The 19,139-nt window shown below is 40.7% G+C and overlaps 1 protein-coding gene across 2 annotated transcripts in view; it reads left to right on the forward strand.

Annotated features, from left to right (window-relative positions):
- The window catches only part of MED13L (mediator complex subunit 13L), a 144,342-nt gene that overhangs the window by 85,844 nt on the left and 39,359 nt on the right, over positions 1-19,139 (forward strand). For both annotated transcript variants that reach the window (XM_075213842.1, XM_075213848.1), the window contains 8 exons: positions 5,163-5,383; positions 6,144-6,349; positions 6,522-7,450; positions 9,907-10,086; positions 10,751-10,974; positions 14,322-14,487; positions 16,136-16,469; positions 17,549-17,765. In XM_075213842.1, the coding sequence (XP_075069943.1) occupies positions 5,163-5,383; positions 6,144-6,349; positions 6,522-7,450; positions 9,907-10,086; positions 10,751-10,974; positions 14,322-14,487; positions 16,136-16,469; positions 17,549-17,765 (2,477 nt within the window). The remainder of the gene's footprint in view (positions 1-5,162; positions 5,384-6,143; positions 6,350-6,521; positions 7,451-9,906; positions 10,087-10,750; positions 10,975-14,321; positions 14,488-16,135; positions 16,470-17,548; positions 17,766-19,139) is intronic.

Consider the following 19,139-nt stretch of genomic DNA (forward strand, 5'->3'; position numbering starts at 1 on the left):
CTTGTGCACATGTGCGTCGTGTACATGTACACGTACATACTTACGTGTATTCGTGTAAACTCTCTGCATAAGTCATAGCCGCCAGATATTCTCTTTGGTTGCACTCTTGGTGCCCGGATGTGGATTCCAAACACATTTTGGAGGCTGTTGCTTTTGATGGCATCTCCCTCTTTGGAGCCAGATTAGACCAGCTCATTTCAGAAGCTATTGGAGGTATAACCCATTTTTGCTTGTCACTCAGGCCAGCCTAGGTTTTGGTACTTTCGACCCTTCCACAGATCCAGAGGAACCTCTGCTAGGGCTAGTCAAATGCCCCCGCTAGAGGCGGGTTCCGTAGGGGTGTGGTCCCTCACACAGGGGACATCCTAAATCAACAAAGTCTGCCTCAGTATGACGTGACCTCCATACACATACTACATAGATCTGTAGTGGGGGCATGTCTTCTGCTTTTTTGGGATAGGTGGCTTGTATCCTCATTAGACCCATGGATCAGGGGCATTGTCACGAGGTGGTACATCATAGTCTTACCTCTGTTTCCTTGTTGCCGTTTTTTCACCACGGGGCTTCCAGCCTGCGGTATTCGGCGCAAAACCCTGCAGATAGCAATCCAGAACTTGCTGGACACAGGAGCCATCATTCCAGTTCCAACACCAGAGTGAGATTTTGGGTTTAACTCAAAATGTTTCCTAGTCCCAAAGTCAGAGTCAAGGAAATAAAAAATTATTTCCAATTCAAAGCTTTACCCTTCGGTCTAGCGACCTCTCCTAAGGTCGTTACAATGATGATGACAGTAATGGTGGTCCTTCTCCTCTCCCTGGGTGTCACAGTAATTTCTTACTTGGATGACCTTCTTTTGAAGGCTCCAACAGCTCAGATCCTGTCACAGCACATTCAGTTGAACAGATCCTGCCTGGAGGAGCATGGTTGGATAATCAACCTGCCAAAGTTATCTCTAATCCGATCGCAGAAGATGCAGTTTGTACGGTTAGATGTCAACACTAGGTGTCAGAGAGTGTTCCTTCGTGAAGACAAGGTGCTATTGCTCCAGTCCAGTATCAGAGACCTCTTAAGCAAACGTCCGGTGTCCCTGCTGTGATGCATGAGGCTGCTGTCTTTGAAGCACTTCATTATGCCCAGTCCCATTCGCGAGCAATGTAGTGGGAAATCCTGCGCAAATAGTCTGGCTTACTCACATCTGGACAAGCAGGCAATCAGTCTATCTTCTCATGTCCGCCTGTCTCTCACTTGGTGGCTGTTCCAGTCACATCTCTCCCAGGGACGATCTCTGCAGACATTGGAATGGACGATTGTCAGCACAGATGTCTCTCAGGTTGGGGGGGATTCATTTCAACCCTCAGATTCCAGGGTCATTGGGACCCACTGGAGTTATCCCTTCCCATAAACGTGTTGGAGCTACGAGCTATATACAGGGTGCTGATACAGGCTCAGGTGTTTCTGTGCGGGAAGCCAATTAGAGTCCAGTCAGGCAATGCAACGGCAGTAGCGTTCCTCAATCATCAGGGGACACGCACAAAGCCAGGGCCATGAGCAAAGCCACCAGGATAACGCTGTGGGCAGAGGGACACATTCCGATTATATCGGCAATATTCATTCCAGAAATAGACAACTGGGAGGTCGATTATCTCAGCTGAAACATAGTTCACCCGGGAAAATGGTCCCTTCATTCGGAAGTCTTCGATCTCCTGGTTCAACGTTGGGGTTGTCCAGAAATGGATATGATGGCCTCACGGTTGAACTTCAAAGTTCTTCTCTTTTGCTCAAGGACCAGGGCCCATGCGGTGGGATTTGTGGATGCTCTAGTGATCCCTTGGTGGTTTCACCTAGTTTACTTATTCCCTTCCCTTTGAACCCGAAGGTTCTCAAGAAACTTAAGAGGGAACGGGTGAAGGCCATCTTAGTGGCTCCGGACTAGCTACGCTGAGCGTGGTACTCAGATCTGCTAAGAATGTTACTAGAACCTCCGTTCAGACTATCTCTGAGGCCAGGCTTAATCACTCAGGGTCCCCTATGGTGCCACTAGTTCCGTTGGCTGACTTTAATGTTTTGGCTATTGAGACCATGATTCTGTTGGCCAAGGGATTTTCAAATAAGGTAGTTAAGACAATGATCAAGGCCAGGAAGCCTTCATCGGTGGCCATTTATTACAGAATATGGAAATCTTTTGTACTGTGGTGTGAATCAAATCACTTTCACACTTCCTGTTTCAAGCTTTCTAAGTTGCAGGCCTTCCTTCAAGCTGGTTTGAACAAGGTGTTGCACTTAGCCTCGTTGAAATTGCAGGTTTCAGCATTATCCATCTCTTTCCAGCGTAAACTGGCCTTCCTGACAGAGGTTCACACCTTCTTACAGGGGGCGCTTCATATCTTGCCTCCATTCGTTCTTTCTGTTGAGCCGTGGGACTTGAATTTGGTTCTCTAGGCTTTGATTACAGATCAATTTAAGGCTTTACAGTCTGTGGAGCTTCGTTACCTTACTTGAAAGGTGGCGTTTCTTTTGGTGGTGTCTTCAGCAGGCCAAGTCTCTGAGTTTCCCCCTTCCCCCTCCCAGATCTTTTTGTGCTGTATGATGCAAAGAAATGAGGTTGGCCTGCTTCTAAGGCTTTAGCTCGGTGGATTACTTCCACCATCAAGCTGGCTTACTTGAGGTCAGATAGGCCGTTGCTGGGAGGTTTGTCAGCTCATTCCACTAGAGCTGCGGGGGCTTCCTGGGTGGCGCATCACGGAGCTTGAGCTGAACAGCTGTGCCGGGCTGCTACATGGACATCTGTTCGCACGTTTGTAAAATTCTATAGGTTAGAGAGCTTCACATCACCGGATGCCAGATTTGGCCATAAGGTTATGCCGTGTAAGAGCAGTCCCTCCCTTAGGGAGCAGCTGTGGTAGGTCCCCTTTGTATGGCAGTGTCCCCCACTTGAATGTATGAGAAAATAGGATTTTTGTACTCACCGTGAAATCCCTTTCTCATAGTCCATTGGGGGACACTGCATGCCCACCCTTGCTCAGAATGTTGTATGGTTGAGACTGTGTTGTTGTGGTTCGCTAACCTAGTTGACCTCCTTCGGGCCTTGTTAGACATAAACTGAATATCCTTCCTATGGGAGGGGTATAGCAGGGGTGGACTTACACTCAGACTTAACTGTTTAAGTGCCTGAATTCCTGGTACCACCTACTATACCCCTATGTATCGCAGTGTCCCCTAATGGACTACGAGAAAGGGATTTTACGGTGAGTACAAAAATCTGAATATTTCTGTCTAAATCGTGCTCTGTCCATGTGAATCTTTCTTGATTAAAGGATAACCACCCAAAAATAGAAATCTGCATCAAAGAAAATTCCACTTTTTTCTTTGGCGTTACCTGGACCATGTATTGAAACTGCCACCAAATGGCTGCAGTTGTATTAACTGTCTGTCTATGTGGCCAAATTGGAAACTGATTTTTTTGTTTGCCAGTTATGGGCATATTGCAGGGCATGGGGTGAATTTAACCTAAAATTTGTAGCATAATCTAGTTTGAATCAAATAAGGAAGTCAATTGTGCCAGGAAGTCACTCTTTATAGTAATAAAATAAAAATAATATATATTTTTTTTGCAATCTGAGTCTATCACCAGTAGCACTGGGCATATAAAATGAAATATTCAGGTTCATGTTCCTGAGAAAAGGGAACAGGGTCACATCTGAACCATTAGTTATGAAAGATACGATTTCTCCAGTAAGGTGTGTAAGAATTGGTTTCCTCTTTCTGTGACAACACTCTGCATGGATGCATTTTATTTTTTAATATATTCTTTATTTTCAGTTTTTATTGCTAGGATATGGAATAACAACAAATGAAAGGTTACAAGCATAAAGTTGCATGTACAAAAACATTTTCAGTAACCAGTAGTATTAAACAAGCACATTTTAAGTAAAATAAAAAAAAACGGAACCAAAACCGGGTCTTACACAAAAATGTAGACAGGAAAACACATAGTACCAAGTTAGGAATTCAGCAAATATGCTTCATCAGTGGAGCCTGTCCTGATAGAGATCAGGTGAAGCTAAACATCCGATTCTAAAAATAAGGGAGCATCCTAAGAGGAAAAAAATGCTTTGTAAGTAGGGGTGTCCTTTCAAGGATACCAGGTGGAGGAAAACTCCATGGATGCTTGTTTTGTACTAATTGCTGTGCTGTTTCAAAGATTTTGGCACAATGCTTCTGAACTTGAGTTGAAACATTAGGGAGGACAGAAATAGCTAAAATTTGGTATTTAAATGGTCTCTGCTCTGTTACCAGATGGCATTACACAGTAATAGTTCAGCATTTTAGTGGGACATGTTGTGTAGTCCCTTGGAGGAGTTAGATAGGTGACAAATAGCAAAGGCAGAGATCCTCACTAAATAGCTCAATTAGCCATTGGTCAATAACTGCATTTTGAATGTGACCCCCTTTGAAGACAAATAGGGTTTTAATCTGGTTTTTGTGGTTTTCCTGGTCATTCCTGTGATTTATCTGAAGGTGGATGACGTTTTTCACAAAAGGCTATATGGGACCCCAGTCTCATTAACTCCTAAATTTGTGTATGTCCTGTGGTAATAAGAACTTGCACACCTTTATCCTACTACATCTTATTAGAGAGGAACATGCAGAGTCCCCAAGCTAATCCACCTTCTCACCTATATTAGTACAACTTAGTCAGATTAACTGGAGGTTTCATTAGGGTATCACGGCTACCATCTGGGTCCACATTACAGTATCTCTCAATATCTCGAACTTGGATAGACATGCATCTCATACTGGACATCATGAGTCTTAAGGGGTGCAGTGCAGGCTAAGGCTAAGCAATAGTATAATTTAAAATGTTTCAGGTTGAAGGGGGTAGCAATGAACAGTTGGTCCTAGCTATGGCCCCCTCTTTGTTTTCTCTGCAGAGAATATTAACTGAATGTTTACCCTAGAAATGTAACATCTGTTCTTAAAGTCTAGAATCTAGAGTATTTGATATTCGATAAAAACAAATTAATTGCTTTTTTACTTAATGTTTAAAATAATTTCTTAAATGTAAAGAGTGGGAGTATGGTATATGTGATCAGCCAGTTTTCAAGTTTGCTTTCTTCCCAGAGACTGAAAATTGATAAGATTCTTGGCAATGTTTCTTGTAGCAACAGCTGACCTGCAGAGGATGTTTCCCACCCCACCTTCACTGGAGCAACATCCTGCCTTCTCTCCCATCATGATGTACAAGGATAGCGTAGGCTCAGATACTACAACAGCTCTTGGTATGATGGAGAGTCCAATGGTTAATTTGACCTCCATGCAACACACAGAGTTTAAGATGGAAGTGGAAGAAGGCCTATGCAGTCCTAAGCCTGAAGAAATCAAGGTATGTATCTGTTGCAGCTATTTACAGATGTTTACTCATTATTAAATCAAATGTTGTATGACATTACAATTACTTATTGTTCAACCTGTGCCAAACAGGGATTTTCTATGTCAATAATATGTAAAAGAAATAATAATCATTACATATGCATACTCCAGGATTGCCTACATTTTTTTTTTTATATAGGATTTCTTCACCTTTATTTAATTTTATCACCTACCTTTTTTGCTGGCATCTATTGGTCATTTACAGTAGTATACTATGCTGAGGAGAGGGAAGAGACAGCATTTAAGTATTTCAAAATAGAATGATGGTTCACCTTTACACAGTCTAAAGGGTGATGTTTCAGAATGATTTTATCTTGAAGAATTGTAGATATAATTATATAAGTGTAATCACGTGGAGAACTATTTACAGATATACAACATACTACATAGCTATAAATGTTACATACTGATAACAATGGAAAATGATTAGAGGACATTTTCCATTTTCACATTCTCATTAATACTTTGTTTAATGTGTAGGTGACAATCACTATAACTGGCAGGAGCATACTGCTTATGCCTCTGAGAAGTTTTGTTTGATGGCCTCAAACTGTAGCAAGTCTTGCAGTACGAAATGCAAGTTTACAATTGGCTCAAAAAAAACAAACAACCCATGGAATTACACTGACTAGTTAAATCTAATGTGCTGCACAAATGTACTTTAAGGATTTGCTTTATTATAGATTAGATTTATGAAATTTGTTTTTCCACAGGATTTTTCCTATGTGTATAGGGTCCCTTCCTTTCAACCCTTTCTGGGTACCTCCATGTTTGCACCACTTAAGTCTTTGCCCAGCCAGTGCCTGTTGTCCTTGAAAATACCAGACGCCTGCATATATCGCCCCTCTTGGGCTGCTCCCCCAAAGATACAGCACCTTCCTTTGCCACCGGCTACTTCTTTTACCAGAGATGGCTACATGTGAGTATATTTGATGCACAAGATTTCATAGTGATGTCTTCTGGCTGCTTCTATTTCTCTACTAGTGTTGAGTTACTTTATCAACTTTGTATCTCTCAGCCTTGACGTGTACATTTTTTGTTTGTTTTTTTTTTTTTAAGTATCATCCTAAGTTTTTCTTTCCTCTTTCTAGGAATGTGCCAAGTGAGGGGAGTTTAACAGATCAAGATTACCTGCAGCTAAACACTCCACAGACCAACACACCACTTGCTCCATGCAGCACTGCTCCTGCCAGCAATGGCGGAACTGGTGGAGTCTTGCCTTCCCCAGCTACTCCACGGTTTTCTGTTCCCACTCCCCGCACACCTAGAACTCCTAGAACTCCAAAGGGTGCTGGAGGAGCCAGTGGCCAAGGCTCAGTAAAGTATGACAGCACAGACTTATGTTCTCCGGCTTCTACACCATCAACAACAAGGCCTTTAAGTTCTGTTGAACCAGCCAGCACTCACCCAGCTCCTGAGGCCCACAGCCTATATGTCACCTTACTTCTGTCTGACTCTGTCCTCAACATCTTCAAAGACAGGAACTTTGATAGCTGTTGCATATGTGCCTGTAATCTAAACATAAAGGGATCTGATGTAGGCATCTACATCCCAGACTCCTCAAATGAAGATCAGTACCGCTGCACTTGTGGCTTCAGTGCCATTGTCAACCGGCGACTTGGCTACCACTCTGGTCTCTTTATAGAGGATGAGATGGATATCTTTGGTAGATCCTCTTACATAGGACAGGCAGTTGAAAGAAGATTAAACATGAGAGAGGCAGCACGTAGGAGCCAAGAACCTCCTCCACCTGGCCTACTGTTGCTTCTGCAGAGTCAATGCACTAGGCCTTTCACCAACATTGGAGGAACTTGGGACCTGTCATGTAACAAGGGAGAAAATCATCTGGAAGGATCCAACTATACCTATGACAAATTGAGAGTAGAGAGTTCAGATGCTTGGCCCGAATGCTTGAATGCACTGGAGCAAGGAAGGCAATATGTGGACAATCCAACAGGGGGAAGAGTTGATGAAAGTTTGGTCAGAAGTGCTACCTTCCACCTCTGGCCACACAACAATGGTGAGAATTTTATCTGTGAGCCACGTGCCATAATTAGTACATTGGAAATATTTGTCAGACTACATGATGTCAACTATAGTTTTTGTTAAGCAGGAACTGTGGTTTTGGTTTTGCAGCAACTTTGCATCTGTAATAAAACATTTCTGCAGACTTTTTTTAGCAGCCCTCTCCCCCTCCACCCTCAGTAAGAGTGTTGGGTACCTTTTAAGGGACAGTGTCACTGTGAGTATCCTTGCGGCTTCTGTACCTTGCAACAAACTGTGGCCCTTCTCTGCTATGTGACGTCAATACATGACAATGATTCGGTGGAGTACCAGTGTTGTGCAAGGTATCGGGGATGCCGGTCTGTTAGTTGCATCAATAGATTGAATTAGTGTACAAGCAGTACTGAAATACAATTGTTATTGTGTCACACAAATTCTTACTAAATTTTGACAATTTTTCAGGGAGGGGTGTTGTGTGTGAGGTAGAGGGGGGAGCACTACAAACAATATTTTGTGCAATCTGTTATATGAAAATAACATCTCATGATTTTGGAGCCAAATGATAAAGAAAAAAATAATTCAATCTATCTGTAACAATGATTTTAGATCAATTCTAGCTTACTCATATGATTGTGTTGAGTTTCTTAGAAAGGAAACATGTTTACAATCTTGATATATGTCATGGCATGGTCACAGAGCTGGATAAAGAGTAAAACAGGAACATACAATGTAGATAAGACAACTGCAGACATGAAAACAAAGGGTGGTGAGGGCCCTTTACATGATCTTATATTTGGAAGAGGGCACGGCTGAAACAATAATTTTAGTTGCCATTTGTACTAGAGGCGAATGCCATAAATATAAGATTTTAGGGTGGACGAGAATGTTCATCCTCTTCGTAAAACTGCTGTACCTGATGAACCATTTATACAAGAAGGACTTTACCTCTATATGTTTCATGTTCTGCCAGTATGCCATGGGTTGCTTTAAGTTTTCTTGATTTATTGTTTTACCATGTATTCTGTGACATTAAATTCTTCAGTCTGCTTAATTGTCCAGCTGTTTGGTGCCAAAGTTAATATTTTTATTGCTACTTGTCTGGCGCCTCTTTACACTTTTGCTTTAATTCATATCAGACTCTAAATCATCACAACCTGAACATTTGCTTACTTTCTGGGGTGATTCTATTGATGTGCTAGAAAGAGACAATATTTCCGTAAGCTTGTCTTGAGTGGCTGTACTTGCCTGCTCGCTCACTTTTTTAGTATATGCCACCTGGTGCCTTCTCTTTACCCCATACAATTTCACTGGTATACAACCAAGCTTTGTAATACTTTCATTCATTCAACTCATCTGGTTCAGTTTGCCTCTACATCAGGGATTCAACTTCTACTGTTGGCATATTTATGTATGTTTGTTCTTTACAGTGTGACTTCTGAATTCTGCATTTTGGGAAGAGTTTCTGTCTTGGCTTAATAACAGCATGAATTTCACACTCACCATGTTCTTTAGCCCACGTCAGTAACACAACTCTTTAAGCTTTTTCTGGCTCCTCTTTTGTGAGACCAGAAAAGATTACAGTATGTTTTTTGAAATTCTTTGTAGTTTAACAGCAGTATTTTTTCATGATGGTAGCAGACTGATGAGGTTCCAGAATCACTGGTTGCATTTGTAATTTCAGTTTTCAGAATCAAAAGTTCTTCTTCTGTAAAGTGGTCCCAGCTATGTTATCCAGTGGTTTTTGAGTAGATAGTAAAATGACAGTCACTATTTAAAAGACTACTAAATGTTCTGTCTGTCTCCCTCTCTCTTTCTTTGGAAAGTTTCAATTTTGAAAGGGAATCCCCTTCCCATCAGTTTCAGTTAAGTTTTAATGTCTGTATAGGAGGGTTATCCCATTGTCTCAGTTTTGTTCACTTTTTGGGTAAGGTTTTTAATCTAGCATGGTTTCTTGTGTAAATTATGTATGCGGTACAACAGTAATCGAACGTCAACTTCATTATTTTTTTATTCCCCCTACTATGAAACAGTACCATGCTGATTTTTTTTTGTGGTGGTAATGTATACCTTTGTTAAGCACCTAAAAAATTTGAGATAGCTAATGTTGATTTAACCTAGTGTTTTTTCAATTTTGTTCCAAAAGTTTGCATTTTTGCTATAACTCGAAATGTTAGGTAGATACAGTTAATTTTGTATGTATTTGGGAGGAAAAGTTACCTAAGGGGTCCAGATTTCGTGGTAATGCTTTCAGATGTACCATTTGTCTTTTTGGCTTTACTTTTCCTATTAAGAAGATGGTTGATATGCTCTTTAAATGATGAGACTGATGTATTAAATGCAGTTAAGCACTACAATTTTATGGTTATATTCCTTCATTTTTAATTTTCTGTTTATTAGCTCTATTTTACAACAAAGCTGTAGTAGTCACTGTTGGAGCTCTTATTGTTTCCTGTTTTTGTGCCCTTTCCTCAGTGCTTGATGTGAGCATGCTCCCCTCTCAGGATGTGGTGCGCATGTTGCTGTCCCTTCAGCCATTCCTGCAGGATGCCATCCAAAAGAAAAGGACAGGACGGACCTGGGAGAATATCCAGCATGTGCAGGGTCCCCTCACATGGCAGCAGTTTCACAAGATGGCTGGCCGTGGATCCTATGGTACTGATATGGGGCCATTGTAATCAGATGTGAATTAATAGGAAACAATCTAATGTTGACATATTTCTTCTAAATTGACATGAACCCTTCTTTATGTAATAGAAATGTAATCTATGTGAAGAAAGGTGATGCTCTTTCCAGCCACAGTCAAATGCATGTTTATGTTTTGCTAGTTATCATACTAGACACTTAAAGATAACTCTTATTAAATGCTGACATATGAATGACCCAGTTAAGTGAGCCATGTGTTAGACCAGGGCTATTAATAGCAGTTAGAGGTCTATCTAAGTAGTCTCTTCTTTTCCTCCTAAAATAGGGCAACCCAACCATCAACTATGCAAAATCACTCAGAAGAATCTCCAATTCTGGAATACGTCTGATTAGCATGTCCATGGTTGGAGGCCTTACTCTTATAGTATAGCATTAACAATATGGGCATTATAAATGTTGTTTTATGTTCTGATATTTCTTATAGTCCTTGGAACACTAATGCCTCAATTTCAGACCTTTCTCTGAATATTCACTACAAGTTTTGGGTGTTAAACAAGAATGTGAAGCATCTGTAGGCTACTAAGAAGTCAGTGGCACTACTTGTCAGTACAAAATGTCTTTCAATAATAAATCTGATTGTAGTGCTAAATCATTGTATGTACATCTTTGCTAGGATCTGAAGAATCTCCAGAACCACTGCCCATACCCAACCTCTTGGTGGGTTATGACAAGGATTTCCTGACCATAGCCCCTTTCTCTCTTCCCTTCTGGGAGCGTCTGCTTCTAGAGCCTTATGGCGGCCAGCGAGATATGGGATATTTGGTTTTGTGTCCAGAAAATCCAGCACTGTTAGATGGAGCAAAAGCTTTCTTCAGTGATCTGAGTGCAGTATATGAGGTAAGCATTAATGACATTGTCTGCTTTCTTAAGTTTTAATTTCCCTCTACAGCTTTTCTTCATAAGTCATTTACTCTAAATATCTGCCAGGTCTCCCTCATCCAGCAGACACTGGAAGAGTTGTTGGCTTTTGTACAAATGCCTAGCGCCTTTCTACCTTCCATTGCATAGTACTGTAAGCATACCGGCTGTGTCAGGAGAGGGCAGATATTACACATGTATGTGACAAACTCTGTTAGTATATGGGCTGCAGCCTATAGTGTTGTACATCCCATATCATTTTACAGACTAGTCCAAATATATGAGGCAGGTTAAAATATCCTTTGCTTTAGAGTTAGGTGTGCCGTGTGTCACATTATGGCATGGGAGACAACTTCAAGCTTTCCATAAAGTTGTTCATAATGATGATGGTTAAAGGACATATTTTCCCAATCCAGTATCCCTTCAAAGATCAGGTGTTTGAGCACTGACCATAACACTGCAGCTCCTAAGATAATGTTAGATAAAGGCTCTAACATATCTCCATTCATTTCAGTCTCCCTGTGATAAGCTGTATATAATAGCACAATGTAACCCTATAGTCTTATCACAACCTGCACAGAAAAATGATGTCGTAAGATTAGAGATGAATGTTATTGTGTGTTTTTGTATAAATGTTTGATAAAAATAAAAGGCAGCGAATGCCCGGCAACATAGTGGAGATATGTGTCCAAGTAGCTAGCAACCAGGAGCCTTGGTCTGCTTACTAGCTAATCATTGTAATCAGCACTTACACTTCTTGCTAATAATAGGGGATTACAAATGTAAATAAAGTCCTAAGCTTCCCAGATTTAAGAAAATCTGCAAATGAAAATGTTCCATTTTTCCCAGACATAAAACTCCTTTACCTGACTTCCCACCTTAGCCAGACAGTTTTATAGTGGCCCCTATCCATGTATTGAGGTTGACTGAGCTGGATCCTTCTGCAGGTAAAGTGGTCTTGCTGCGCTCTCTGCTGGGGGTTCCCTATAAGCACAGCTCTCCCTTAGCCCTTGCGCAGTTATTAATTTCACATATCAGATCTGGGACTGTTGCATGCAACATCTCGCATGCCTCCCCTCTCACCACTATTTGGGTTAATGCCATATTTCCCTTTAGAGCAATTCCCAGCCCATACTATTCCTGCCTTAATAAGGATGTCAGTGATAGTTGTTTTGTATTTCATTGTGTGACTTGCAGAATTGAGACTTGCAGGCTTGCGTTTCCGGAGATAGAATCCCTTTACATACCTCAAGCTGAGACACTTCATCTCCTCCTTAACAAGCCCAGATGACACTCGCAACTTTAGTCAATTCATATGGTTTTGCTACCATAGACCCATAGTGAAGGGCATGATCTCTATCCTTCATCTTCTTCTGTTATCAGCAAAACAAACCCTGACTCCAAAATTTGAGATTGTCTGCCCAATCTGAGCAATCCCCCGGAGGCGGTGGTCTCTAAATCATATTTTCACTCATGCCAAGGAGAATTCATATAAATTATATTACAGATGGTACCTGTTCCCCAGCAGGCTACACAAAATATGTGGCTTTTCTTTCCGTCAGTGTCAAAATGACCAACATTCCTATCGCTTAGAATCTATGGTCCTCCCTTTTGGACCTCCTAATAGAGCACCTGGATAGATGGGCAGGTAATCTGGCCTGTCCAGATCATCAACACAGCCAGTCAGATGCTTAGTAACCTCCTTTTGGAAACACCCAGATGCTCCCTCCTTGCATTTGGTTATTAATATCTGTAATATGAGTGCAATGGAAATGTTCCCCTGCACCCCCACACCCTCCCAAATACACTTCTGTCTTCCTTTACACCCAGACATACACATGCACACCTTTTCAGCACCAATTTAAATGGCTGACACTGATCATACACCTAGTAGCTCAAAATGTAAATGGTTTCAAACTGTTGTGACGTTTGTGTATGCATTATGTATCGCTCACATACCCATTTAACTAAAAATGCGCTGGTAACTTGGCATGTCATGTATTGTTGCCTTAAAACTGAAAATGGAGAGATTAAAGGGTAGCCTCAACTAATTTGTTTTATCTCCAATCCCATAGAGGCAACATTTTTTTAATGAAACTGTGCACCCTTGGGAGTAAATGTATTAAGTTGCGAGTTGCTGGCAGATTTAAAAGTGGTTGCTCTAGGCAACATCTCCAATTAGTTTAGTTATCATTTATTTTGTGCATTCTACAAAATGATAGCTAGAATCTGGTTGCTATAGCAACAACTTCACTTTTCAAACCAGTCGGAAACTCTCAGCTTCATACATTTACCCCTTGGTGTTTTGTAGCGATCCCTCTTATGGTACATTCAACATCGTTCCTTTCTCTCATGGCAGTGGCGCACGCAGGGGGGGTTTCTGGTTCTCCAGAAACCCCTCCTCTCCGCGAACCAACGGTACTGTACAGCAGCCGCGGCGCTGTCATAGAAGCGTCTGCGGCAGTGCTGTATTGTAGTATAATACAGCACTGCCGCGGATGCTGCTTGACAGCGCTGCGGCTGCTGTAGAATTCAGACTCGCCGAAATGGAGCTGCTGCACATGCGCAGCAGCTCCCTCTCGCAATATTTTTTTTTTTTTCCCCCCTTCTAAATCCTGCGTTCGCCCCTGCATGGTGCGATATTAATGCAGTAGTGAGCAAATTGTGTTCCAGAATTATTACAAGCCACACCTTGTTGATATGAAAACCGAGCCTTCCATTAAAGTATTTGGACAGTATTGAAACTGGATTAGTTCCAATAGGGGATAGATGGTGAGATAAAGTACCACCTAAGGTGGAAGGGAAGCTGTTTTCTCTTTTCTCTACGTAACCTCCTATTGCAGCAAAGGTGCAATTTACAAATACTTAAACAATATTCTACATTTATCGTTAATAATAAAAATATATTTTTCTTCAGGCACAACAATTACTTTTAACTGCTCCTTGGGACTTTCTATATCCGTACATAGGGGCATATTCAATTGTCGGCGGAAACGCTGAAAATCTCGCGCTCCGCACACAATTACCGTTATTACAGTAATAGTGCGTGGAAAAAACGTTATTACGGTAGTTTTCTCGCTGGATTTCAGCTTGCAGCTCCCTGAGCCGCGAGCTGAAATCCAGCTAACTATTACCATAACGGTAATAGTTTTAACGCGGCGGGAAAAAAATAAAGAATTTAATTTGCCCCACAATGTCTAAAGCACTGGAAGGGTTTTACGCAACAAATGTTTAGCTGAAACTGAAAATAGATAACTTATTGTGAATTCATATTCATTGTTGTACTACAAGTGTTGCAAAAACCCATGTCCCATATTTTGCCACAGATGTCCCGACTTGGCCAACACAGGCCGATCTGTAAAGTGATGTGTGATGGGATTATGAAGGTTGGCTGTTTGGCATCTGAAACATCCACTGAGGAGACACCCAGTGAGGACTTGGACAACCATGCTCGGCTGCGGATGTACGCTCAGACCTGTCGGCAACATTTAGGTGAGTAGTTTTTTGCCAAGTATTGTCTTTAAAACAGTGTGGGTACACAGACTCCTCAGTACTCAAGTCAATTCCATCTGTGTGTGTTTCAGGTTGAATGAGGTTTTATCGGTTTCAAAGGGTTAATGACTTATGAATGCAAGATTTATTGTGAAATTTACCTTTTATTTTTACAATAAACATAACCTAAAAGAAAAAGTAAATCAAATACTATATGTTCAAGTAACAGTCAGTTTCCAGGACCCCTCTTTCACACGAAAGCTGGAAAAACAATAGGCACCTTTCTTCATCAAGGTTCAGTGATGAGGCAAGGGTCTCTATAGCTGTGTTCCAGTTCTATATTCTGAAAATAAAGGGTCTTAGAATCAACGTACATATAAGGGTATGAACATATTTTCAGACTCTCTATTGGTACATTATTGGTAAAAAAAAAGATGCATTCTTTGCAAATGCGCAGAAGCATCACAAACACCGCCCTGGCATAATATGTGGAGATGTCTCAGCCCAGCCTTTGATCAGATAAGCATTTTACAATACACACAGAAAAGTATGAATACAACAAAGTGGAGCTCAGTGGACATTTTTATAGGCCTGTCACAGTGTGTATTTGCTTTGTGTGGACATTTTAATCAGGGCAGCAGCCAAATGTCATTCATACCTACTGTAGAAATAAAAATAATGGGGCACATTTCTAATCCATATAATACATTCTTAAACATTTCTTAGTGCTTGCACCAACTACTCAAGTTGTGGAGAAAATAACACTTCAGCAGATTTCCTCAATCATAGTTTTTTTTCTTCTATAATTCTGCACTCTAGCCAAACAGTTCTAACTTAGAAGTTTAATTTACGCCTTCTAACTCTGTTGAAACCTTCTATTACTGCTTATCCAGTCCGCATCTCACCTCAAGCTTTTGTTGAATATTTTAAAATGATGGCGTTCCTTTCCCCTGAAACAGCCAGCATATAACCTTTCTACCTCCCCCTTAGTCACAGAGTGCCCAAACTCCCCAACCAACTTCTACAGCCATATGTATTCAACTCTGATATCTATTTTATTCTTATCCCTTATCTTTTAGCATCTTTAAATCACTCTTTGCTTCAAATACCTTTTTTAATGCTGATGATATTCAGTAATGTCTGCTGTGCATACATGTTGGAGCATGGAAACACATGCTCTCAAACTCAATGGGGAATGTGGGAGTTTGATCTGGGTCTTGTGAAAGAGGTCTTGGTGGTGTCACATTGGTCACCACCGAGATCTCTAAGTGGACACCTACAGCATTTCAGCCCCTAACGATCTAACATCCAGTAACTAAGTAGTTGGTCAATGCATAGGAGAATGCAGACCACCAAAAGGATGTAGATATTCAACACGCTGATGAGGATGAATATCTATATTAGTGGTTCCCAAAGAGTTAAATCCCATTGTAAACAAATGTTTTAAAGAAGCGATAGTCTTCCCCAGATATTACTCAACACTACATGGCAAAATGTTAGAAACCTCCGTTGTCCAAACAGGAGGTTTGCTGACTCTTCTGGTTGGTGTGAAGTCTTCTGTGAACAGATTTTGAATAATAAAAAATGTTTTTCCTTTAACAAGTACTTTTATCCATACTAATTCCAATATTTGGTGGATTTTGTATAGCTCCTTATCTGTCCTCCCTACAACTGGACAACAGCCTATTGTTACCTCCTAAAAGCCAACCCACCAGTGCTCAAAGCACACAGAGTTCTGCTGCGCCTCCTTGCCCATCCAGCCTTCCACTCAACTCCACTCCTAACGGCACTGGCACAGCCCCTCTTGCATCACTGCCATCTTCATCCTCTTCAGTCTCTACTGGGAACAGTTCTGCTCCTACGGGATTCAGCACCTGTCCAACGCAGAATCCTTCACCTTCTGGAGAGCGTTCATCAGTAAGCCAGCCTGCTGTGGAGGTGGAGTCAAACCAGCCATCCACACAGCTTGAAACACCTGAAAGGTAGGTGCATGTACTGCATGTTTAAAGTATGTCCTTTTGGAAGAAAGATTGATGGGTTACAAAGCTACTCAATAGCTTAATAAGTGGTTTCATCCCATTTTTGTCCTGTTGAAACTCATCCGCCCATTTGATGATTAGACTTGGAAAACATTGTAATTTGTTTCTGTTATTTAAATTCTTGTTCAAACATTTTTGTTTTGAATGCTGATTTGTTGTTTATTTGATTCCTAAGCAATAGTGGGACAAGCTGTTTGGCACAGTTGAAATTTGCTGATCTGCAGCATTACTGGTTAACCTGAAGACGTGGCTTGACAGCACTCAGTGAATTGTTTGTGTGTCTTGTAATAAACCATTTCAGAAAAATAGGCATAAAGGGCTAGAAAAGCCCTAACTATTTTTTTTGAACTCTTTGGGGCATATTCAATTGTTCCTCCGGCCGCCGGAAAAACAAGCGTGTTAAAACTATTACCGTTTATACGGTAATTACTCGCTGAATTTCAGCGAGTAAATTACCGTATGAACGGTATTTACACACAATATTACCGTATAAACGGTAATAGTTTTTAACGCGCTCGTTTTTCCGGCGGCCGGAGGAACAATTGAATACGCCCCTTTATTGAAAGAGGAACATTTCAGCTCCTCTTCTTTAATCCCCCCTCCCCTACACTGTCAAAAAATTAAACCAGCTCCCTTCAGAGTGGATATTGAGTTTGCATTGTAATGTCCAAATATTGTCATAATGGTGTTGTCAATGATTTTAACATTCCATGTTGGCCTCCAGTAAACAAAGATTGCATAAATAAAGTGTGAACAGAGCTTGAACATTTTGTTTATGGTATTTATTAGTCATAAACATCACAATACTTTGACCTCCTTGGAAAGTTTGATTTTTGTTTTTATTTTAATATTCTGAATCAAAATATTAATGATTCATGCTGTCATAATTTTTTGTATCCATATTATCTACAAACAAAAAATAGATGTAGCCTAGACTCTTTTATACAAGTATATTTTGCCAGAACATATGAACGTTGTAGAATAACAATGCAACACTTATTTTGTCAATTATGCATTTGCAGTACAACAGAAAGGGAGAAGATTGGCATCCCAACGGCGGCAGAGCCAGCTGGAGGCCTCACTTTGTCCCCCACTGTTGTAATATACATGGTGGATCCTTTTACCTATACAGATGAAGAGTCTCACACAGGGAATTTCTGGCTGCTGGGTCTCATACGGTGTTTTACAGACATACTAGAGATCCTGCCAGAACAGCTTCGCGCTGCCTGCATCCTGCAGGTACATCCATTGTCATTAAACTGTGTTTGTAATATTCTGGTTCACTGTATAGTTTTATTTCTATAAAGAGTCATAAAGATGACTCCATACTTGAAAGTTACACCACCAACCTTTAGCCAATTAGATCTTCTGAATGGTTACAGAAGCTAAAGATGGGTGTGATGATCTTGTGCGAGGCAGTAGCCTGTCTAGTCATATGATTATTTATATAACACCAAACATGTTATACAGTGCTGCACAGATAATATGTAGTCATTCATCTCAGTCCTTTCCACATTGGAGCTTACAATCTACATTCCTTATCACACACACGCTAGGGTCCATTTTGTCAGTAGCTATTTACCTACCAGCATGTTTTTGGACTGTGCGAGGAAACCAGAGCACCCAGAGGAAACCCATGCAAACTTGGGGAGAACATACAAACTCCACACAGATAGATGGCCCTTGTCATAAAAAAAAACTCCATTGCACACATGTACATACTCTTCATCTAATGCTATCTTCCCAAAACACACTATGTTTGAAGATTGACCCATTTATTTTACTAGTGACGGCAAGGTCCCTCTGTGGAACCTTTTTCCACATTAGACCTTTATAATCAACCTAATTTAGCCTTTCATTAACTTTTAGAGATTGTATGTACTACAACCACTGGTGGGTAGCAGATCTTTGTATCCACCTGTCCTTTCATTTCTACTAATATCAGAGTTCGCCATGTGAGTGTACCAAATTTTTTTTTCCTCTAAAACAAAATAAAAGAACTTGGTTGATTTTAGCATTTTTTTTTAAATTCCTATGCCCCTCCCCCTGTTCCTTCTCAATCAAACATTTTATAACCCATCATGGTTTTCTTGATATACTGATTTCACAATTGAGAAAAAAAATCATTGAATATATATGATTTTCCTGATTTTCTAATTCTTTTAATGAGTGGTTACCTTACACTGGCGGAGTCTTAAAATCCTCACCTTACAATTTAAATATGTTTTACAGGAATTCGTTGATTTTGTATTCTGTTGTCTTGCAGCAGTTCTGATGGCATTTATCAGATTCTGTCTCGCATCACATAATAATGGGGGTTTCCATATCATACTCCTGAACTGCATCCTCGATAGGTGTTCATTTAGTTGTGCATTACAGATTTTGTGGAATTCATCAATATTTATCACATTGAGCGAATTATTGCAGCCTACGGCAAATCCATCCTGGTTAGTGGTCTCTACACCAGGAGGTATTTCAGGTACTGATCTGGAAATTTGGTCCTCCTCAAATAGAACACAGATCACAAAGGTAGCTCGGTTCTCTTCTCATCACAACATTTACGAGGCACAAGGAATTGATGCTCTGTCAGTTCGCTGGAATCTTCTGCTATGA

Source organism: Mixophyes fleayi, chromosome 1, assembly GCF_038048845.1.
Source record: "Mixophyes fleayi isolate aMixFle1 chromosome 1, aMixFle1.hap1, whole genome shotgun sequence".
Lineage (NCBI taxonomy): Eukaryota > Metazoa > Chordata > Amphibia > Anura > Limnodynastidae > Mixophyes > Mixophyes fleayi.